At 43.3% G+C, this 24,694-nt stretch overlaps 1 protein-coding gene across 2 annotated transcripts; it reads left to right on the top strand.

The window, feature by feature from the left end:
* Positions 1-262: 262 nt before the first annotated feature.
* MTHFS (methenyltetrahydrofolate synthetase) lies at positions 263-24,267 on the top strand. Of its 2 annotated transcripts, none has more exons than XM_064517254.1 (3): positions 263-759; positions 4,317-4,581; positions 20,379-23,437. In XM_064517254.1, the coding sequence occupies exons 1-3, from the start codon at positions 595-597 to the stop codon at positions 20,513-20,515; spliced, it is 567 nt and encodes a 188-aa protein (XP_064373324.1). In that variant the 5' UTR covers positions 263-594; the 3' UTR covers positions 20,516-23,437. The 2 variants fall into 2 exon arrangements, with proteins under 2 accessions (XP_064373324.1, XP_064373323.1); XM_064517253.1 differs by lacking the exon at positions 20,379-23,437 and adding an exon at positions 23,444-24,267 and having other exon boundaries at positions 380-759.
* Positions 24,268-24,694: the final 427 nt, after the last annotated feature.

The raw sequence follows: 24,694 nt of genomic DNA, 5'->3' as shown, positions 1-24,694 counted from the left end.
GCCCAGTACGCAAAGCGCGAGGAGCCGCCACGCTCCTCGACTCAGGCTGCGGCGGGAGAGCACTTTCTGTTCCCCGTAACTCGGGAAATCTCCCTAACATCCCAGCTCCGCCGCTTGCCAGCGGATACGAGAGGGATATGAAACCGCTTGGTAAACCGTGGTAAAAATATCCTGCTGAATTGTAATTTCCCTTTCTATCCCACCATTTGGAAAGGGGAAATTCTGTATAATCTACTCTGGGCAGAGAAAAAAAAAGGAGTGCACGAGCATAGCCGGGGCAGCCCGGCGCTCCCGCAGCGGCTCCCTCAGGGCGGCCGCGCAGCTGGGCCCCTTCCCCGAGGCGGGGGCCCCTCGGGAGCTTCGCCAGCCCCTGGCCTCGGCCGGGGCCGCTCCCCGGTCACTGCCCCGCAGGGCCGAGGCCCCTGTCGCGACGGGGCGGCTGAGGGCCGCCACGGCCCCCTGCGGCCCGGCCCCGCGGCCACCCCGCCGCCCCCTCGCCCGGGGAGCGGGGCAGGGCAGGCCCGGGGAGCGGCCCCGAGCCCAGCCGGCGGCCCCCAGGGCGAGGCCCGCGCGGCGGCCGCGCTCCCTCGGCGGATGGAGGCGCGCGGGGCGGGCGGCGGCGCGGCCGGGGCGGGCGGCGAGATGGCGGCGGCGGCGCTGCGTGCCGCCAAGCGGGCGCTGCGAGCGGAGCTGCGGCAGCGGCTGCGGGCGCTGGGCGAGGCGGAGAAGCAGCGCCAGTCCCGCCTGCTGAGTCGCAAGGTGGGTGCGGGCGGCCGCCAGCCCGCTTCCAGGAAGAGCGGGCCCGGGGGCGGGCGGCGGGGCCGGGCCCGCGGCCGCCCGTGACGGGGGAAGCCCGCCGGGGGCTTCCCGGCCCGGGACGGGGGGTCGCGGCGACTCCCGGCGCCCGCCGGAACCCTCCCGGCCGCGGCCCCGGCCGCGCGGGCCGGGGCGGGGGCAGCAGCGCCCTCCCCGCCCGCCGGCCGCCATGTCGCGCGGTGGCGGCGGCCCCCGCCGGCCGCGCCGCCCCGTAGCCGTGAGCGAAGGCCGCGAGGAGCCGGCGGCGGCTGCCGCGAGGAGCCGGCGGCGGCTGCCGCGGGCTCGCGGCGCCGTTTTGGGGGAATCGGGCCGGGATTTGAGGCCCTGCTGCAGCAGCCGCGCCGTGGGCGCGTTCGCAGGTTTTACTGCGAGGAGCGGGGTGACTGCGAGAAGCGCTCGCGTGTTTGTGAAAACGAGACGAGCTTCGTCGTAAAACCCAAAGCTGTGGAGTTTCACGTGGTTTCATGGTGGTGGTTTTTCTTTTTTTTTTTTTTTCCTCACGTAGGTCTGGCTTTACAGCCGGTTCCTACCAGCGCATGTAAAAATTTAGCAGCTGTCTCCTCCTGGCCTTTTGCTCAAATGTCTGCCATTCCCCTTCTGCCTCTCTCAGTGTGTTTCCTCCCTGCAATTCTAATTCTGTTATTTTTTTACTTTAAACCATATCACACAGGGTTTAGCTACGAGCTATCCTAGCATAGCATGATAGTTATGTGTACTTTTGAAACGTCCTGTCCATATTTGGGTTGCCAAGTGATTACGTTGATGTGTTTTATCCCTTTGCTAAACACAAATTTTATGTTACAGTCGCCGCAGGTAACAGAGCGCAGGCTTCCTTTCTTGCTGCACCAGTGGGTACTTCTAGATGATCTGCACTTATATTACTCCTTTCCTGCCAAAGGATTGCAGATCATTTTATAGACTTCATTTAATACTAATGTGCAGCCACTTCAGGAATGGGACATGGCAGCACAGAAACTTTAGGTAAAAGGAAGTTTAAATGACTCACATAGGCTTTTTTTTTCCATTGGGAATGCTGTCTTTTATGACAGCCTACCATAAAGAAAATGCATTTTTAGTAATCTCACATCTTAGACTTAAATCTCTCAATTTCTAGAATATATTGTAACTCATCCTCTTCAAAAATGCAGAGAGTCCTCTGCCAATTTTATAAGCACCCAGCCCATGTAGTACAAAATTTTTAGGAGCCCTCAGCCTTTGTTGAACTGCAGTTGATAAACTCAGCAACAGAGCAGTCATTGTTGATGATGAAAGCATCCTAAAAGATAGTATTTTTGTTTTCCTTAAAGGAAGGCATTGGGAAATATATAAATTTGTATTATTGTGTAATAATTATCTGTCACAAATTGAGAATCCTGACATTCCTTTAGACTTTTTCTTCAGTGGCATCGCGCACCTGTAAGCTTCCTTATGGGAAGGTAATACAGCAGACATCCAAGATATTTCTGAAGAATTAAGAAAATATCTTGAACAATATGAAGCTGAAAATGTAGCTTTACAATGCATATCAGTAGTTGCAATTAATAAAAGCGACTGGGTTATTTTATAGCACCTAAACAGTATCTTTACCAGTAAAATCTCATCTTGAAACAATCTTTAGATTCAAACTGAGAGAGCTGCACTAGCTGGCCTATCCACTAGTATTTAATTAGCTTCTGGGTGACTATGCTTTCTTAATGTTTATGTTCATGATTAAAGTCGTGCTGTTTGCATGCTCTGATTCTGCCTTAATAGCTGTCAGCTGGCGAACAGAGGGCAGATAATTTTTGCAAGTGTGGAAAATTTTTTACTCTTCTCAGAAACTTAGCAGCTTCTTGTTCACATTTCTGAAAACATCTGAAATTGTGTCTTCCTGGTAGCGTGTGGTTTTACATCTCCAACCTCAGTTTCTTCTGTGCTTAATATTCAGTGTGTTACTGGACATGTCAGAACAGATGTGACCTGTGCGGTGCCCACAGCTACCCGCAGTAACACCTTGAAAGAGGATAAATTTTGTATCACAGTTTCTCTCGTTTCCAAACCCATGAAAAGTTTCAGCTCTGGCTGCCCTCAGTGACATGAGTCATAGGCATTATATATGCAGTTTGCTGAAATAGTTCTTTTAAGCAAAAGCTACCATGGAAATTCTGCTGCTAAAGAATTTATTCACTTAGTTGCAATAATCTGTAATGCTGCACAAATTACAAAAGGAAGTAAAATCTACTTTTGAATTGTTACACGCTTTTATGGCCAGCCAATGCACTGCCATAATTTGGTCTAGAGTGTTTCATTATATTTTGCCTTACAAAAGTATATCCATCTTCTCAATATTTTACCTGGGCTTTTAACTGCTCTGCTGGAAAGAAAGAAAAAAATGGATGAGAGCCATTTCTAAACTCAAATTTGGGCAGGTGTCTCTCAAAACAGGGAAAGGTGCAAGGGTTAACCCTCAGAAGAACAGTTACCCTCTAGTTGTGCAAGCACAGAACAGAGGATTCGGTGTTCTCTGTTCCACAGATAAGCACAGCTTCTCAATTGTCTGGTGTTTTAAAGAGTTTTTTGTACGTGTGTAAAATAAGCATAACTCACATTTAAGTCTGAAGGGACACATTTGTATTTGTTTTGTCCTGATGTGAGTAACAAAGGTGTAAGACACTGGAGAATAAGACAAGCCTTAAAAATCCTCCTCAACATTTTACTTTGGAATTTAATCTGCAGTTGTGCAGAGACATAGTGGGGTATGAATCTTTTTATACTTTTTCATCATGTAAGCATTTTTTATTTTCCATCCTGCATTAAAGTATCTCGTAAGTCCAGCCTAGAGAACGTCATGAAAGTCAAAAAATGGCAAAGCCATTCAGGCTCTGAAAAATGTGCAGTAATAAGATCACCTATTAGAACTAGGTGATGTTTGAAGTCCTATGTCTAAACTTGCTGTATGGAGGGCATTTCAGGTTAAAAAAAATTAAAAAAAGAGGGGCCTGATATTGCAAGACTTCGAGCTCTGGAGTCATCAGCTCTGAGGCCAGTTTTCTTTTGAGTTACTATTTTTGATGCACTTCTACCTAGGCCCAGATGTGAGAAGCAGCATGCAAAAGATACAGAAAAAAAGGAGTGCAAAGACCTTATCTCTTCTATAAGCTAGCAATTCTGATCGGCTTCACCTTTCTGCAAGGATGTTGGGCCTTTGAGAACATTTGCACTACATGGCACAAATGTTTAAAGGATCAGCAGACTGTCCTCAAAATTGTTTTTTGCTGGCCCAAGCCTATGTTATGCTCTTTTGTCCATTGGGTATGAAAATGTATCTATTTTGACTTTGCTGATGGTAGAAGTGTTGCAGTAGGAAACAAAATCAGTTTATTCCCTTTATGACGTATGGTAGTTTTTATCTCTGCGCTTTTAAATGGATATTTTGTTCCAGTTGCCTTTTTAATTAACATAATCTAAATTGATCTTTTTGTAAACTCTTCATAAACTGATTGCAGTAATTTCCCTTATAGGTGATTGGCCATTCCAAGTACCAGGAATCCAAAAGAATCGCGATCTTTCTGAGCATGCCAGATGAAATCCAGACAGAAGAAATCATTAAGGACATTTTTAAGCAAGGCAAAGAGTGTTTCATCCCACGTTACAAGCCTCACAGCAATCATATGGACATGCTAAAGTTATCATCAGCTGAAGACATTTCTTCACTTCCTTTGACATCCTGGAATATTCATCAGCCTAGTGATGATGACAGTGTAAGAGAGGAAGCTCTTTCTGGTGGTGAGTATTTTCTTCCTGCGTCTCGGTGCTGAGCAGGAGTAGCCTGGAGGTCAGTAGGATCTGATGGCAAGAATGAAATGTTAGGCTTTCTTACATATTGTGGTAGAGCTGCTTAAGTTGATGGAATCAGACACTTCTTTCCCTTGCTTGCTTTTCCTGTCCTGTACCACCCTCTGTGATATGCCAGCAGAGCTGTTTGTGCAGGGAGCCAAACTACACAGTTGATCCCGCAGGAAAAAAAAAGATAAATCAGTTCCCTGATCCAGTTCCATGGACATCCTTGATGCAGTCTTAGCAAGCATAGTGTAGAGGTGCACGTGGAGGAGGGAATGGGTTGCAAGGAGTTCCCTGGGCTGGCATTGAGAGTCATGGGGACTCACAGCTTTAGAATGTGCTTGGAGAACTTTAGTTTCCACTGGAATATACAGAATATTCCCTGGAATATGTAGAACTTTTGGGGTGATGTATGTAGGCTAACATGAGAATTTTCGGAAATCTTTGATCCTGCAAATTATATTGCATGGATGAATCATAGTGTCAGTGTGGAGCATGACCATGCAGAACGGCTCTCTGGACTGAGACCTTAGACTGAAAATAAAAGGGCTTTCTCGTAGGCTTGGATGAATATTGCAAAGTCTTTCCTATCGTTATTCTCTCACATTTTTATTTTGATCTTATAATGCTGGCTCAGACGTTGGATTCTTCGTAAGGTTGAAAAGTTAACAGCACATTTAAGTCTAACTAGTGGCGTATTAATTTTGGTCCAAAATAGCCTCTCTTTTTCTTAACCTAAAATTCCCCAATTTCTACAAAATTGTAAACAGATTTATTTTTTCTGTATTCACATTGATTAGTTTAATGGGTTTTGTAAGAATTTTAACATCTTCCTAAAATGTCTGCAGACATGTTTAATGATTTTAATGGAAAATTCATGGTGAATTCATGTTTGAAACCTCAGTCTTGGAAAAGTTCTCTGGATGGAACAGGTTCCACACATTGCACAGAATTATTAACTTTTTAAGCTAGGTACAGGAACATAGAGTTTACATGAATCTGTTCAGTTGAGCTGGGTTTTGCATTTGCTTTGGGATGCCAATATGGTTTCCCAGAACACTGCCCTTAAGACAATTAGTGCTGGGTGCATTAGCCCTAGTATTTGGTTTTTATTATTGGCATTTTCACTGTGTTTTGTTTCCTTGTTGTTGTTTTTTTTTCTTCTTTCTTAATTCAGAATCCTCTCTGTATGCACATTTTAGCTGGCAAGGGATTTTAGAGCTTCATAGAGTCATCATCTTTACATTTAATGTTTAGCACTGCTACCTGTTTTCCTTCTTTTTGTCAAAAATTCTGTGCATCAGCGGGATTTGGGGGCTTTTGAAGGTGACCCTTCAAACGCCACGTATGGCCCTTACCTGTTAGGTATGGTAGGAACAGCAACTATCTGGTATGGAGTACACTGGGGTGTACCTTCAGGGGTGGCCCAGATGCCAGGCTGTGAAAATGGGGAAGGTAGACCAGGCTTTGGTACCTGGCAAGTCCTGAAGCTGCCGTTTCGTTCTCTGCACCAGGGTATGGTTATGGGCAGAGAGCAACGTCAAGAGAGCTACAGCAATTCTCGTGAAAAAGGCTGCTGACTGCAGTGAGATAGATCACGGGAGGAGTTACAGGATATATTTCACGTAGATCCCCTGCCTCATGTCTGGAGGAGTGTGGAAGGATGGGAGTACACTCGCTCAAAATTTCTTATGTTCCTTTGCTTTAACTTTTCAAATGTATCCTGTTTTTCTGGCCAGGTGTTGTAACAACTGGTATATGTGCATTTCAGACTTGTCCTGCCCGAAGCTTGATTTCAGTTTATTTGTACTCAGTAACTCAGGAATAATTCTGTTTGGATTGGCAGTCAGACCTTGGTCCTTTTTCCCTGAACAGTTTTTGAAGATTAGAGAGTGAGTTTAGAGTTTTTTGCACTATTGCATAATCAAACAGGAAAAAAAAACCCAACAGATTTTCCCCATAGAAACACACACTGCATTCTGATCTTTTTGAAATACTTTTGCTGTATTTTTTGTGTTAGTTACCCTATTTTTGAACTTTGGTGCGCTTGCTGGAATGCAGATCTTGCTGTTACATCCATCCTCCGTTGTTGGAATTATGTATGTATGAAACATTTATCTCTGTGATGTTATCAAATACTGTGGTGATCTGAGGCATTTACATTATTATAAGGAGATAACGTGGTGTTATATTAGTAATGTTCCCACTGCTTGCATAAGTTGCTATGTAATTTCCAAGAAATACCCTACAGGTACATAAATAAGTCATGTCACTACTGAGTGTATTCATTTTGCATGACAAAAAGCTTAGATTCAGGCTGTCCTCAAAACTTCTTTCCTTTGAATAGCTCAGATATAAGACTAGGTATAAATTGCATGTGGTGTATCCCAGTCTTTGGTAGTACTCACAGGCTGTGTGCAATAGGTTGGGAGCCCTCCTTTTGGAGACAGTCCTTTTCTGTTGAATCACAAGTTACCCCTGTTCATCTGGGCAGTGCACCGCATTATGAATTGCTGGCGTAAGCAAAGATCACTGCAGTTTCTGTGGTAGAAGGTTTGTCATCTTCTCTGCCACGCACGAGTGATAGTATTTTTCATATGAAATGTTACTTTCTTTAGGCTAAATGGACACAGCAACAGAAAGGACAAAGGGGGAAGAAATTCATTTTGGGGGCAGGTAGGAGTGCATATAATTGCATAACTCTATTAATTTCCAGTTGCACCTGCTGAAAGACACAACTTCTTGAGCAAGCCCAAGTATATTTCCTTAATAAGTACCAATTCCCATGTTTATATCTTTGTCCATCAGAAATATAATGTACAATCTATATAGTTTCTTGCCCAAGGTAATACTTTTGATGATAGTTCTGACTGGTTGCAGTAAATGTTTTACTGGAGTGTAGACACCTTGCACAATTTTGGAAGGACTAAATCAGATAAAACCGCACTCCTTGTTTGCTTGTTATCACAACTCCTACAGAAGTTTAAAGGACACTTCACCAGCAGCTCTAATTTCAATGTGGTTTAGGGAGGCGGTGTGATTCAGCGGCTTGGACATGGGTTTCCTCATCTGTAATGTTATTTATTGTTATATAAACCTGCTCTGAGAGCTATGGATGGAAAGCTAAGTTTTTCCTGCAAAAAAGACATTGTTTATATTAGGACTTGAAAAACTAATTGAGTTTCATATCGCCATATGATAAAATTCTTGGAGGTGGATTCTTTGGAGGGAGGCAGGTGGCAAACTTTGGACCGAGAGATCTCAGCTGGAAATCCTGGACCCAAGTGTGCCACTTAAATGGTTGAAACCAAATTATAGCCTGGTAGCTGAGGTTATATAATAAATTGTAGACAACTTTTAAAACATTCATCTGGGTAACGGGGAAAGGGTTTTAAAGGTTTTTTAGGTATTTAGTTTTGGCCAAAAAATAAATGGAATTAGAAATTGTGGCTCTGAATCTGCTTACTCTGATGTGTTGTAACTGTCCTAAGAAATGCAAGAAATAGGGTAAGGTGTACAAACTTAATTCAGCCTCTTTGTCTGTATATTTTGGCCCAGTCCCTAAATGCATTACCATATATTCTGAGCGCGTTGACTCTGGGCTCATGAATGCTACTAATGAGAATGCATTTGGTCATTTGTTTTCTCCCTGTTGTTCAAGTTACAGCTTCAGGCCTTTTTTGCCGTGCATTATCTTCATATGGAGACAGAGGTATTCATTTCCAGTATGGGCTCTTTATTGCTGTAGTGTTCAGTGACTTAAAAATATTAACTAGTATCTGCTGATAGAGGAACAGTGGAGGCTCGGGATCTTGGATTCCAGCCTAGGCTGTGGGGAGGAGCAGCCTCCAGTGAACATAGACTCTTTTGCTTGTTTTTCCAAACATTACCACCTCTTTTCTGTTCCCTCCAAAATGATCATTCCCCAGTCTTCTCTCAACCTTGGGCCAGGACCCCTTTTCTCAGTTTTAATTTTTCTTGCCTACACAATGCCAGTCTCTTCCTGCTCCTTGCCCAACCTGTCTGAATGTCCCTCTCCAAGTGACCTTCTCTGGCCTTTCTGACTGTATTCCTCACTTCCTTTTGCTCTCAGTCCTAGCTTGTCACTTCACGGACAGCCAGCCAACTTAAATAGCTTGTCACTGCCAGGAGGGAGGAGATAGCACGCTTTCTCTTCTTTCCCTTGTCTGGTTCCAGACATACAAGATTGCTTGTCCAAATTTACTCACTTCCTTCCCCACTGTTCTGGCTGTTTTCTCTTTTTCATTGGCTCGGGAAACTTCCTCTTCTCCTGAATAGAGCTTCTTGTACTAAGCAGTACAAAAGAGATTCTCAAGTGTAGTTTCGTGACTGTTGCTCTTGGGCGCTGCCTGATTAAGTAGCCCTCTCCCTCTCTCCTCTACTTTCCTTCTCTTTGTTCCCACCCCTCATCCTCATCTCTTGTGCCAGGAAATTGTCCATGCAGCCACATGAGATACTCCACTGGGCAAGTCATCTTGGTTAGAAATGACCCACCACCACCACCCAGAGGTTATTTTTATCTCAGATAGGGCCACCACACACAGATTTGGACTGACACAGCTGACGGGTTGGTAGAAAACTGGCGAAGAGGGGTTGCATAAACCAGTGACGTGCAAAGGAAAAGTTAGTGAAACTTCAGTTCTCATTTCCTTCCATGTTTCAGTTCCCAGTCTGGTCCCAGTCGGAGCAGCTAGGAGCAACCACTGAAGTGAAAGTCCTTTTCAGCCGTTGCAGTGTGGAGTGTGGTCGGCAGCAGGACCTGAGCCTGCAGCTCCAGGGGCACTGTCTTTGCAACAGTATTGGCTTAAGGAATTTTCCTTCCTTGTGTTGCCAGCGTCTTCTTACCCCCTGCCTCAACTGCTCTGGATGAAAAATATTTTCCTGCTCTCCTCTATCCCCTCTGCTTTTTTTGCTGGGGATTTTTTTAACCCAGATCAGCAAATTGATCCAGTTTACCATGCAGCCATGTCTGTGCAATATGTGTGGGGTGGGAATGAGTAGCCAGGATGGGGAAAGAGCACCGATTCCTGGAGAGAGCCGTGGGGCCAGGCCTCTGGGACTCCAGCGGTGCTACAGAGAGCGTGACGTCTTCAGGGAGGCCCAGCACTAGCCCTGAGCTTGTCTTTCCTGAGCCTGTGCAAATGGCAGGTTTTCAAGCATTTTGCAAGCCAAAGTCAAATGGATGTGAACAGGGCTAAAGCCACGTCATAGACATAAAGGCTACTGTGAGCAAGATTTCAAGTTCTTGCCTCAAAGTTTGGAGCAACAGAGCTTTCCCAAGAGTTATTTTTTCCTAGCTTTGTTCTTAGAAACCAGTGAACCATTTTGCCTGAAATAAAACATAAACATAAAAAACCCTCAGCTTGGCACAGATGCCCAGGCTGAAAAATGTCAGCACTTGAAAATATAGCATCTTATATGTAATGAGTAATGTCGAATACTCTGCTACTACTCTCCTAAAGCATAATATATTTTTGCTCCCAGAAATTAATATGTGAAGAACTGGACTTGTATTTTGTAAGTTAATTTGGAGAGTTCCACAATTTTATGTACTGGAAATTTTAATGATGACAATATTTGTGCTGTATCTACAAAATACTTAGGGAAATATTAACTAGATAGTCCACACTTTTAATAATAGTATATTCATCATGAATAATCACAGGGAAAAATAAAAAGTTCAAATCAAGTGAGGAAATACTAACTATGTTTAGCAATGACTTGGCTTCTTGCTGCCTCCTTTTCACATAAATCTTTGTAAGTTGGCTTCTGAGATTAGGGTAGTTATATTTTTCAGCCCTTATAACTTCCAGAACAATTTGAGCCTTGCTGTAACATAAATAACATCATCATTGCTGGTAGCAGAAACAGACGGGGACCCCTTAACTGCTTGGATTGCATTTGGTGTGTAAGAGCTATTTATGCCAGGAAACATCGCCCTGTTGAAAGGAGAATGGCTGGCCACCACCTACAATTGCAAGCAGCCCATTTACAAGTAGTTGGAAATTACTGCTGAGGGACCATTAGCCCTGCTTTAAACTTTGCCATTAGGATCTGCCCTGCAAAAACATTTCAGTCCGCAAAAGCTCTGTTTCATGTGTCTTTAAATTCCTACTATTTATTCAGATGTTAGCAGAGGCTGCATTTGCTCCAGAACTGATGGCCTTGTGATGCCATCAGTATTCTTAGTCATTCCAAAGTTTAGCACAGTTCTTTAGAAGTGTGACTAAAGTAGTGGCAATGCAGTCTTAGGAGGAATAGGGAATAAAATGGAATTTAGAAAAAAAGATAATGGCTTGGACACCCCCTAGCTCCCAAATCCCCATGCAGCAGAAATGAGAGGGTTTTGAAATATGAAGCACATTAGAGTTTAGAAATAAAAAACAATATAAGGAGAAAATGCTATAACCTGAAACACAGGCAATGTCTAATATGTCACTTCAGACCCATTAGATGTGCTGTAGCTGTACATGAAAATATAATGGGAACATACAAAATGCTGTTAATCATTCTGAAAAAAAAAAGTATAGTAAATAACACTCGGGGCAACTGTGACATATTTAAATGAGATATATGCAGATTGGAACATGTCTGGAAGAAATGAAGTATCGGTATGCTGCAGAAAGCAGAGATGTTAAATATTAGAGCTTAGCAGAAAAACAAAAAATACCACAAACAAGATTGTAAAGTGATTGAGGATACTATTTGATTTTCTTCTCCTCTGGGAGACTCGATTAAAACTTACAGTACAATATATATCAAGGGATAGATTATAATTTAAAATCTTTTTACACTGGTCATAAAAAAGAAAAGCTGAGACCATGGCATGAAACAAAATTGAAAATTGAGGCTGAGCTCTTAATGTAATTTATTTTTTAATGAAATGATTGAAAGTTTGGAATGAAGTTCTGCTTGGAGACAATGAGCCATACTATTTTGATATGCAGAAGAAGAACAAATTCAGTGCAAGTGAGGCATTAACATGCTGGCGATGAGTCTTCTTGTGGAGAGGAGTTGCTTCCTGTCACATAATAGAGGATCAGAGCACTGGACAGTCCAGTGTCATGAGTTGCAGAAAGGTTCAAGAAATCTCCTGACACATAGCTATGTAGCAATGAGTGAAATGTCTTCCTGCCTCCGCAGCTGTAGTTCCTGGTTTATCCCCTTGCAAATAGGTTTGTTTTTTTTTTTACCTCTGGACAATCTGATCATTCCTATAAGCATGTAATTTTATTTGTACTAGGCCCTTGGCTCTGCTACCTTCTGACAGCAGGGAGCTGTGCTGGTTAGTTAGCTGTAACATGAAATATAGTTCCTTGTATTTGTTTTAAATTTGCTGCTTTCAGTGCAACCGATACCTCATTTGTCTGTGATGAAAGGAAAATAAGGATGTCGATTTACTTTCTGTTATTCACTGTTTAGTTAAACCTCTATCAGTTTTATTTTTTTTTCCCCAGAAAACTTCATGCATTTTCTTATTCTCACACAGAAGCTTTTCCAGATCGATAATATATCCACCCATTGGTCTGTCAGCCTTTGGAATTTCTCTGATGTTATTTTGGAGAAAAGATGACTGAGACAGAACATTATATGCCAGAGCGAAGACATACTGTGAAATATATGTAATGGCATTGTATAAATTAATTCTTTCTGTATATACCGTAACACTGCTTTTCTAATCAACTCGCTGGGCAGATCTTTTTCGCTGGTTTCTGCACAGGTATCCCACAACTACAGGTTGTAACAAAAATGCCTGTTCCAGTATTCCAGATCCCTAAAATAGACCAGAGTTTTATTCTGTACAATATGTTTCCTAATAGATAAAGCTAGGAAAATACTTGCTTAGAAATAAAATATTTCAGGTTCTGGACCCAGCTATGATAGCAACTATGTCCCCCAGGGGTTTTGGCATTCCACCCTTCAGTTGGCAGAGGTGAGCTTCCATCGCTTCCCTGGCAGCTGATGTCTGCCCTTGCCCTTGATGTCTGCCCTAGCTTCCCCACAGCTCTCTGGAGCAGCTTAGTGACAACCAGCACCCGTTTTACTCAGTGAACAGGACGCTTTTAGCAGAGCTCCTTGCGGTACTTCTGCTCAGAAGCATGCATGGCACGATCCCAAAGAATCTCTTTCTTTGCAAAATAAATAAAAAAAAAATGTTCTGCAATGCAGAAGTCAGTGTGTTTCCGTGGCATCACTTTGTAATGCCTTTAGTATCCTTACATCCTGAATTCCCTTTGTGCGGACTAACCCATGAACACGGTGTGCTTTCATTCCAATGCCCGTCTGTGCGGTGGCGTCCTGCAGCGAACCCGGAGTTCTGAGCTAAAGCTTTTGGCTTTCATAAAGTTCATTAAGGCTTTAAAAGAATGCTTTTCTTTGTAATCATCTTAAGTGTCGCATCCATATTTGCCTTCCTGCATAAAACATTCCTGTTTGCTAATTCCTTGCACGCAGCCAAACAACTAAAAAGATTGCTTCGTCTGTAATCAATTAAAGTTTAAAGAGAAGTGAAAGTGGCATCGGCAAAGGTTTTAAATGCACTGCAAGTGACTCTCAAGTGTTTTGTTTGAAAGAGGGCTAATTTTGTTACAGTGTGAACAATAGCACTGTCATTTTCTTCATAGTGTTTCCTAGATACAGGAGTCTTTCAAAAGCGAATGAGAGGTAGGTCCTTTTCTGGAGTGTAGCATGAGTCGCTACAACAAACTAGTAAAGTGGAAATGCAAACATCCAAGTATTTCTGGCTGCATTAACTGGTCCAAACAGATTTTTGTCTCCCTTTAATTTCAGTTTTGGAAAGGAGGAGTGTCTACGCCAAGCTTGTCTCCTCACTTTTTTGCACAGAGCCTGGACAATCTGGTGAAGGAATGGAAACTCTTCCGCACTGCCCAGCTGTGCCACCCTGGTGTGGTTCAGGGTGCAGTTTGGTGGGACAGCTGAGCCCTGCTCACAGCCTGCTGTTGCCAGAAGGGACAGTGCTGCTGCCTCCTTGCTGCCTGCTCTGTGTTCCCCTCCTCTGCCCCCCACACTTGTGCCGTCTCTGGCCCTCACTGCTGAGCTGTTTCAGCTCGTGAATCTGGCAGAAAATGACTTTTTTTCCCCCATTCGGTTTGTTTTCTGCCAGCTTCGTGGGCTATTAAATATAGTCAGCACTTTTCAGGCTACAACAGATCTGTCTTCCTGGCACAGTTAATCCCTGCATTCTTTGCTGAGATTCAAAATATACTGTCATTTCCCCTATGGTGGGAAATTCCTTGGAGCCTGGCAGGGAGCCGCTGGCTTTCGGCACGTAGGAGACTCACGCTGTTGTCGCACAGTAAGGAGAGCTCCCGGTCTTCGTGCTGGCAACGTAGCTGGGCTCTGATCCTGCTTGTGCTGGCTTTTTGTGCAAATGAGATGGCAATCAGCTTTTGGGGTGTAGATGGAGAGGATATTCCTTCTTCGCGTCAGCGATGCGAAGCCCTTTGCCGGCAGGTGTCAGTATTCCATAGATTTACTATGGAGCACCGGTGCCATTTAGGCTGTTTTCCTATAACTAAACTCTCATTCAGGCATCGTAATCACACACACAGGAGAACAAATGCTCCAGCCCGATGTCTCCAAAAACTGGTGGTGGTGGGGTGGGCATGGGGTGGAGGATTCCAGGGATAGGTTGGATTTTTTTTAAGCTGTGCAGCCTTTGTCAGAGAAACCTTGTGATAAAAGAAGCTGGATTTCTCAGCTGTTGTGATGTTAACACATGTTTGAGACTAACAGTGAAGGTACCGTCTCCTACAAACTAGCTGACTCGACATGTTCAATAAACCCTGCCTGTAAGCATTCCTAACGTTCCCATCCGATGGAGTAGCTCTTCGCAGGAGTCATGTTTATGCATTGACAGAGAAGTTGATGGCTTAACCATTTACATTTCACTGGCAATTCGGTGTATTTTATGGCGGAGTATCTGCTGACAGAGTAAAAGAGGTTGGAAATTTTGATAGTGATGCTGCATGATGTGTTGAAAAAATCCCCAAATGATTCATGTGTGTCATATTTTGATTTAAAAATATCCAGACAGCAGTATGCAAAGCAAGAGGACCAGAGTGAAAAAACAAAGTGCACATGCACGTGTATGAAGTGGAAGTATTTAAGTAAGTGCTCAGATAAACACTATGGGCAATGTACCTGATAAGATCTTAAAGAATCTCATGTAAACACACATAAAATTACACAAAGATCCTTGTATTTTTTGCTGTAGCAGCATCAAGACAGTCGAGACACAAACAGTTCTACCTTCAGAGTTTCTCCAAAGCAGAAGCTTTGCAGTCAGTGTTTGCTGATTTAACAAGACACATCAATAATGCTGTAAAGTGGCTCTAACGCAGTTTCTTCTGCTGTCTTTGGAACTGCTCCTTAGAAAGTCTTGTTTCAGAGTATTTTGTTGGTTAAAAATCTCAGGATAACCCAGATGCAACCCTCAGAATCAAAAATCTTGCACTACCCATGTTTTCCCAGTCAAACTGTTCTAACTGTTTGCTAACATACCCAAATATCAAGAGTGAATAAATCATTTTTCACAGGCAGATAACTGAAACATTTCTAAACAATGATTTCTTTTACTTTGAATTTGCAAAACCAGACATTTTTGTAGGTGGCATTGAGAGATTATGGTTTATTTACAGTGGTTATGCAGATCTGATGAATAACAGTGAAATAAAAAAGAAACTTGTTCATATTTTATTTCCTTTAGGTAGGCATTTTGGCAAGTTCTGAAAATGAGACACTAGACTTCAGCTGACTATAGTTTAAACCTCAGGGGAAATGAGTGTGATGGTTACAGCCTCGCACAGTCTTCCCACATTGTGAAACCAGCTAGAATTTGGACACAAGTCTTAACCTTATACAGCAGCTTCCCTGATCACATGTGAAGGATATCTATGAAATGATATTATTGGTGGAGTTGGACAGGGTTGTCTGTGCAGGGTTGACATGTACTACATCTGACTCTATGCTGTGCACTAAATTTATAAGATTTTGTTTTAAATTAATTCGTAATAGAAGGTGGGGGCTTACTTGATCTTACCTTAGTAGCTCAGGAGCTGATCAAAAGGCATTATTAGTGTGCTTGCAAGTTTATTAATGGGAGAGTGACTGCCACTCCGTTGTTTTAAACGTGTCTGACTGATGGCTATCATGTAGCTTCTCAGGGAGAAGTATAAATATTTTATTATGCTGTAGTTCAGAAGGACAAGTATGAACTGTGGAGGCCGATGTTTCATGCTGACACAAAGCACTGACATGGATGAGTAGACAGATAAATGCTGAGTTGCTCAGTGCTTGTTTGTCGATTCTGCTGATGGTTCTATTTTTCTCAAAATATTTTACTAAAGTAATAGCAAAAGCCATCTCAGTCATGCTAGTGGGCCAATTATCTGTGGCACGTGGATTGCAGGGGAAAATAGTCTGCTCGGTATGTATGTATGTGTGTGAAAGGTAGATCTGTGGGTCGTGGGTGTGCGTGGATGCGGGGTAAAATGTTGTTTTTCAGAAGACAAAAGGATGCAAAACCTGCCTGATACCTACAGTTCTCTTACACAGAAATAGGAATCAAAAATAAAGCAAATGATTGCCCCTAATGTTGAAAGCATTTCTCCCTAGATGAGGTGAAAGGCAGAAGGCCTTTGCCCAGCAGTAGGTTGTACATTGACGGCTGAGTTAGAACTTTCTTGACCCCAAAACTTCGCGGTGACCTCTCAGACCAGTCAGGTGGGGATTGCCCAAGGAAGGGCCATCGGTACCTGTTTTCACCTAAGCGCTCCACCGGCATGCCTGCCCAGACCCTTGGTCCCAACTCTGGCTGGGCTAGAATAACCTTTCGTTCTTTGCTAGTGGAGAGATTTAAAAAAACACTTAAATACTGGATGGGATTTTGAAAAACTGTGCTTAAACTTGCCTCACTCTGCTTGTGGGGTTCGTTGCGTTTCTGTGCCAACATTTAGATTTTTGAGTTATGTGCTAGCGTTGTTGGATAAAAAGTGAGCATCTCTGGCTTTCCTGCCTAAGAAACAAATGCATACGAGTAGTTAGAAAAAAGTTAGTCCTGCCAAAGGACTATGGTACTGCAAATTAAAGGCATTCACACAATGGAAAAGCCTGGAAAAAAACCCTAATGACTGCCATTTAAAATAAGCTGTTTTTCAATCTAATATCAAACATAACTTTTAGTGCTATCATATAACTGTGTTTGGGATCATAAGGAAACTGCAGAGTGAGTGCTATAGAAAAGCATTTAGAGAAAAGCTGTTTATGAACAACCAACAACAAATATCTACAAGAAAAATGAATTGATTTTTCTCAAACTTTTGTCAGTAACTTGTGATATTTTACATGTTCTTCTTGAGGCAAGTGCAGAGTGGAGTCAGTGAAGCAGTGCTGATGTACAGCTACTGTGGATCTGGTCCTTTGTGTTTTAACTCATGGCTTCGAAGGAGATAAGCGTTCATGCTGAGCTTCTGATATTGATTTTTAAAGACCGTATCGTGTGAGCAAACATGAGTTATTAGATAAGAGTTTCCTTTCTGTTTAAGGGATTGTCTTTGCTTTTTAGCAGACCGGCTGAGGGAAAGGTGAGCAATGTAATTGTTTATGTTTGTAATCACTTGTGTTACTGGAAGAAGTCAGCATAATTGGTTCTGGATGAATGACTTTTTTTCAAATGCTTATCAATTGCAGCAAAAGGTAATGTTTCTGTCTCCTTGCTCATTAGATTGGGGCGATAACAGTACCTGGCTTCCACAGAACAAGTCTTTTGCTAGTGGAAAAAGTATATCCTACAAGACACGTGTCCCAGAGGCTAAGAGCGGTGAGAACGTGGCCTGCCTCCGGGTTCTGCCCGGGGTGCAGGGTGCTGAGCACCTTTTCATTTCCTCTCCGTTGGCTGATCAGGAGAACACAACGGGTTTCCTCTGAAAGCAGTCCCGGCTTTTCCAGGAACCGCACACCTCAGCAGGTTCAGGATTTGGCCTGCAGTGAGCAGAGTTGTCATTTCCCTTTCCGAGCCTGTACTGAGACAAGTGTGCAATAGCAGAGACGCTGTGTTCGAAACTCGTGCTTTTTTCCCAAGGGGTATAAAACGTTTTTCTGGAAGGAGGTACCAAGCTACCAACAACCTCAGCAGTGGTGCTAGGGGCATCCAGGACATTCCATGGAAAAGGCCTAGTACTTGTCAAAAAGGGGAGAGGAATTGTTTTGCTACAGCATAATTTAAATACTTACTTCTGTGGAGCTGGTTTCCCCAAGGTCTGGTGTTTAATCCAGACCATACTGTGTTAGGTGCTGCATGAATATGAAACGATGATGATCTGTGCCCTAAAGAGTGTGTGGTGAAAAGCTAAGCCTACCTAAGAGACCTAACTGTGCTGATAGTAATTAAAGTTATAGTAACAACCCTGTCATTAATCATTGGCCCATAATCTACATGTCACCAAGCCTGGTACTTTCAGTGTTAAGAGCAGCAGGTAGTTAGTGCTTCCTCTTCATTCTGAAAAGTAAAGTTTTACTGCAAAAGGACTAGAGTTTTTTCTCCATTGTGGTCTGTGCTCCCTGGCTAGATTGTAAAAGGACCAAAGTTAGCTTTCATTCCTTATAAGTGAACAGGTTTTAAGTGTTTGTTAGCTCTGCAGCAGTTGTGCATAGACTGATCTGACGGTGCTTTTGGTATGCATTATATAGAAAGATTCTCTTTTTCTTAGAAAGAAAAGAAAATTGTTCTGTCTGGACCTGGTTCTTCATCGTCCTGCACCTTAAATAATCATTTACATCTGAGCAAAGTGGGGAGAGTCCGTAGCTGCCAACACAGAGTGAGCTGCACACAGAAAAAACCCAGCCACTTATGAGCTTGTTGTTGTCCAAGGTACCAGCCTGGGAGAATGAAGTCATCTTTGCGGGGACAAGGGTAAATGAGTAAATGCTACACAAACTTTTGTGTTTAAGAAGATGCTTAAACTGCACAACTGCTGCTGTGAAAAGCAACAGCGACAGCATATGGAGCTGATTGCTGTCTGACCTCTTGTAGTCTTGAGCTTAGCAGGCATCTGTGCTGTGAGCATGATTTTGAGTAACATGTTGCTGTTCTTTGCAGTTGCTGCAGTTCAGTCTCTGCCTAGTCCTCTTGTACGTGCTTTGGAGGCAAGGATCAGAAGAGCCCTGCCTCTCACTTTCATGAGTCCCAAGCATGTTGCTGTGTCCGCAAAGCACGTGGCAAAGACTGATGGGAAGGTGGGGTGATAGAGTTATAGGGTTTCCTCTTCCCAGCATGCTGGTTGTTCAGACTGTCTGGCTGTGCAGGGGGAAGTGGACTGGCCCCACGAAGAAGGGTAGCAGTAGGCTGGTGAGGCCTCCTCAAATCTGGGAGGAGATGGGCCTTGCTAGCACTCCCTCTGTGGACAGGTTAAGTCCCCAGCAGTCTTTACATGACCTGTATCTGTGCGGTTTGATGGACCCTTCTGTGATTAACCATTGTCAAGAACACTTCAGAAAACGCAGGTTGGCATTTCAAATAGGAACATCAGATTAAGGGGAAGAGAGGTAATGAGGTGCGAGGAGAAAATCCTTCCCTGGGGAACAAATCAAACCTGATATCATCATAAAGGGTAATGAGAAATGCACTGCCGAACTCAGGAAATTCACCGCAGCTGCCTAGAGGAAGTGAAACTTTGTATTCCTATTTAAGACAGCAGAGAGGGGATGCTAATGTTTTGGTCTGCTGGTTAAGTCAGGGGACGCGCAGATTGCATACCTGCCTTTTGCATATGGCTTTGCCACACATTTCCTGAGTCCTTGGGCAAGTCATTTCACTTCTCTGTGCCATAAGGTATGTCTACACAGACATATGCAAGTCAGTGCAAATGAACTGTGCTTATACACCCACATGGCGAGTTCTGAAGCTATGACTATATCTACATTGCTAAATGAAACAGGGCCAAGTGGCACAGACTAGTCCTGTCTACTACATAGAACCTGGCCTGTCTCTCCTTTTTTGGTCCCATGTAATGCCTCTGTGGCCCTAATACTGTTTTTTTTTTTTTTTCCCCAGTTCATAGTATCTTAAATAACAGAAGCCCTTGTTGCAGGGGTGTTTTTGTAGTGTGAAACCAAAGATGTGTGTTGCGTGTTCTGACATGTGGCAGGAAAGCCTGTGCCTGTATCTGGAGGAGCAAAGCCTGTTCTGACAGTGTAGGAGGAGGGTACAGGGTGAAGGGAGCCAGACCCAGACACTTCCATCTTTACTGCTCGTGGGAATCCTGTCCCCTGGGATATGCCTGGGTTTCACTTGGAAGTGTGAGCTAAGCAGTCCCAGAATCATGTCAGGAGTGTGCTGTCAATTAAGCAGTGTGAGCCATCTGTGATCCCGTAAATGAGTTTGCTTTCTGGCCCTGCTTTATTTAGCAGTATAAATGAAACCTGTGTGGCCATGTCAGCACGGCTGTAAGCCCGCATTGATAAGTCCGGGTGTATTATTTCAGGCACAGTGCTACACAGTTGAAGGAGCTGTAGCCGCAAGAGCTCACGTCATAGATGCAGCAAAGTATTAGGTGACTGTCATCATAATTGCCAGCCTTACTGGGATACTGTGTAGCTTAATTCAAGTTTGTAAGAAGCATTCTGACTCTGCTTGGGAGTCCAGGGCTGGTGCAGTGAATGATTGCCTGAGATAGTGTTTTTCTACCTTTAACAATTTGCAGATTGCCTAAAAGTTTGCCAGGACAAGCATGGATTCCCTATAGCAGAAGACCTCTTGACAGTAGGTTTCTTGGTTTCCTTTCTTGGGCCCCTAGTGTGTAGTGACAAGACCCTCAGGGATCCAAGAGCCGCCAGTTAACAACTCTGGACATATGGGGGACAGTGGACATGACAAGGAGAGGGATAGACATGGATGCAGCTCATGAGGCCACTCTTACACTCTTAGCAGTAAAAACTGATGAGTTGTTTGATGCCCGAGCACCTGCCCTGTCTTCTCAGGGATGAGGATGCCGTTTCACACGGCAGGGTGTGGAAGCAAGGGAAGCAGGGTGTGAGAAAGGAGCAAGCCAGCCGTACATCTTGAGGGGCAAATGGTGGCCTGCAGGGCTGGAAGTGCCTGGGACCGCAAGGGTCATGTGCCTAGAAGGACAAGATGTTATTACCCTCACTCGCCATACTGTTGATGTATGCTCAACGCTGATGGTAATCTTATATGTCTGCAATCTTGGTCTCATCTGTGTGTCACCTCTCATCCTGTGACAGTTCTTCCCCCGCCCCACCGCAAGCACCACAAGAGGTTTTGTTGCTCCCCAAGTTATGAGGAGAGGAAGCATTTCCTCCATGGGGCTCTCTGCCATTCATTCTAGCTCCCAGAATCGGATTTGGGGCTAATGCTGCTTGAACTGCCTTTAGGCTCCTTGCAGGGTAGCTGTGTCATTTTTCTCCTAAAAGTCTGGTTTGGCATTTTGCTTTAATCTTGAGCTGTGTGAGTTGCATGGATATCAGACAGTGTGTTGTGAGTCAGAGCAAAGGCATTCAGCATCACAGTGCTCCAGTGGAAAAAAATATGAAGGTAACTATTACAGTATTTACAGCATCATTTTTCATATTGAGATTTGCACAAGCTTGTTTGAGTTATTCAGCATAAAAAATCTGTGATTGTAGAGGAGCTGACTCATTAAAACAGACTCTGCTTCTCCAGAGAACCCAGAGGAAAACACTGTTCTTTAATACATCTAAATTCACTCGAGTGTGGCTTGTGCTATCAGTTAAATGGCATAGAAAATATATTTTGTCCCTGCACCGTTCCTGCCAATTCCCTCTTTCCTTAGCGCTGCCGCTAACTTGTCTTCCTCCTGTCTGTAATATAAATGTAAGGAGAAATGGCACCTTTCTACTCTGCAGATTTGCCCCTTGTGTATATTCTTACCTGCCAACAGTAGCGACTGCAAATGTTTTCTGCTTTGGGTCATATGCGTCACATGAAGTGAAAAAAGCTGAAAAAGCATAAGCCAGAATGTGTTCCTTTCTGTGCGTCAGTAGTGTTTGGCACATACTGGTTCCTGGGTCACCTGAATACCTCTGCAAAGCAACTCGCACAGAGAGTAAGTAATGAGCCCAGCAGCGACTGAGGGACGATTTGACCTGCAGAATCTCTATCACGGTCCATGCTAATGGGGGAGAAGATCAGCTGGCTTCATCTTGAATGTTGAGCATCATTCCTCAGCTAGATGTGGGAACATTGTGTGATATTTGTCAACAAGGCATTTGATGGTGGTCTCTGCAATCCAAAATGGCAATAGAGGCCATATTTGGATTTGGGAGAAGCAGAAAAATACCTGACACAAGCTAGCCTTGGTGAGGGAGCAGAAGCTGATTATGAAAACGCAGTTCCAGTAAGAAGCAGGAAGCAGTGGATGGAGATGCTATGTTTACTTCCTTTCCAGATTCACGTTAACTGTGTTTCAGTCTGTGCTGGCTTTCCCCTGCCATTCCTGCCCGTCTCTCTTTAAGTGTCTGTCTTCTACAGCAGCAAGTAATGAAAGACTTTCTTTGCATTATGAAACCGGTACATTCCCGAGTTCAGCGGTCAGCACCAGGACAGCCAAGCTCGTTTGTTTAGAGGATGTCCTTGCAAGACGTCTCACGCTAAAACAACAAGCCCTGCATAAGCAATGGGGAGCTGCGCACTGGCTGCCTCGGTGCCTGGCCGTCGCTCAGCGTGGCAGCCCCTTTCCTTTGCCTACCTGGCAGTGATGTGAATCAACTCCCAAAACAAGTGCGCAGCACACTGTAAGTTCTAGCTGCCTGCCTGGCAGGTTGCTGCTCCACATCTGCTTGCAAAGTAGGAGCAAAGCAAGGAAAAAATGGCTTATTTGACCTTCCGTGTAAAGTGCCTTTTTTATCTGGTTGTTGGTATTTTTTGTCAGGGTTTTGCAAGCCAGTTGGATCTGTTTTGTCCAGATGAATGGCCACTTATGCTACTTGTTTCAGTTTTTTCACTGATTCTGAATTCCAATCGTGTACAATTTCAGAAGAGTCTCAGGGAGCCCATACATCCCTCCAGAGGAAGGCATATTTGGGAAAAGCAAGCATAACTCCTGCGAGTGCTGCTGGAGGAACAGTGCATTGCCAGAGGCTCAAGAGAACGGTCCTTTGAGAGAAGAGGATATGATATCGTGAAGAGACAGGCCTTCCAATCTTGATATAAAAGGGCAAATGCCCACTTCCAGAATATATTGTATTCAAGGCCCTTTGGTTTTGGGGGGTTGAGTGAAGTTCACGACATCTTACGGTTATGTCAAGAAAATGTTGTCTTTCTTATGTTGCTTCTTTTCATTGTTTTTTTCCTTTTCTATTTTTGTATCTGATGTTGAAGTTCATTTGATTTTCTGATTCTCTCTGCATTTACTCTCTAGTTATAATTTCTATGAACTCTGGCTATAATTTCTATGAGTTCAATCTCTGCCTAGATTTAGATTCATGATCATTAGTACTGGGAAGCGCAGGGTTAAGATGATAAAATAAATTTGTTAGAAGGTAGATTTTTTACTTTCCAGCTTTTCAAGGTCTAATTATTTTGCAGCTGATCTAGTATGCAATTGATAAGGTGAAAATGTAAATTTATAGGTTTAGTATTCAAGGTATTTTTCATCTGATCAAAGAAAAGGAGGCATTTTGCAAAATACAAAGCTATTTTTTTGCTTATGTCTGAAGTTATGTGGATGTAGTCAGGCCATTGGGAAATCTACAATGCATGCACTAATGTTTATTTCATTTTCTACAGGGGGTCTTGACCTTATCTTCATGCCAGGCCTTGGGTTTGACAAAAAAGGCAACAGACTGGGAAGAGGGAAAGGATATTACGATACCTATCTTGAAAGGTGTGTGAAACATCCCAGTGGAAAGCCTTACACAATTGCCTTGGCTTTTAGAGAACAGATTTGTGAATCAGTGCCTGTGGCAGAAAATGATGTCCAAATAGATGAAATCCTCTATGAAGACTGCTAAAGGTATCTTGATACCAACTGCCCTGCAGAGCGACCAACTAAAGACTTCAGATCCATTAATCACAACTTCTTAATAGTCATATGTGACTTTGGCAGCAATAAAATAATTATTTTGATTTGAACAAAAGAAAACTATAACTGTGATCATGGTAATAAGGACTGCATGGATTTGCTTCTAATTGGAAAATACCTGGTGTGAATTCTTGTTCTAGAATCAATAGAAACAAGAATGTGTGGCTGTCTGTTTATTATGGTAAGGATCATTTCCTCTCATCATACGTTGGAGCACGAAGCTACTTGGTATTTAGCAGTTTTATTGCTCCAGTTTAGAACTGATCTGTCTAGTGATGACATTTCTTGATCCATTCTGCAATCAGATATTTGTTACGGCAGAAGTTAAGAACATTGTGCTTAGTACTTAAAATTATATACATCCATCAACCAAACAAGAAACCACCAGATAAACCTTATACTAAACTAGGCAAAAAATGGTGATCGGGAGAGAGCCTTAATTGATTTTAGTGTCTACAATAATTTTGATTATGTACTTGGCTTCTTGAAGTTGTCTAATAATAAAAGGAGTATCTGTTAAAAACAACAACCATGGCTTTGGTATACATTTGTTTATTTTACCTGAATTTAAGAATGTCTTGTGGTCTGAAAATTGGTCAGTGAATTCTCAGTCTGAAGAACAAGGGTTTCTTCGTAAAATAATACTCAGAATTATTTTAATCTCTATAATTTCATACGTGAGCCATTCATAATATCCCGGAATAATGTGGGAAATACTGGTACAATGTTAAAGGATAAAGAGAAGCTAAGAATTACAGAGAACGGTTTTTGTGGATCGAGCAAGGTTTTGGATGGGAGTTTTTTATTTACCCCAGGGTAGATAAAAGCAATCGCATACAATCGGTGTGATGATGTCAAGGAGCAGGTTGGAGGAAGATGGACCCGCTATAGTCCTGGCCAAAACAAACAACTCAGAACAGGGCAGGGGAGATGTGCCACGCTTCTCGGTCCCTTAC

The sequence above is a fragment of the Dromaius novaehollandiae genome, chromosome 10 (assembly GCF_036370855.1).
Source record: "Dromaius novaehollandiae isolate bDroNov1 chromosome 10, bDroNov1.hap1, whole genome shotgun sequence".
NCBI classification, from domain to species: Eukaryota; Metazoa; Chordata; class Aves; order Casuariiformes; family Dromaiidae; genus Dromaius; species Dromaius novaehollandiae.
Note: the sequence above shows the minus strand (reverse complement) of the source record. Positions and strands in the feature narration are given on the sequence as shown.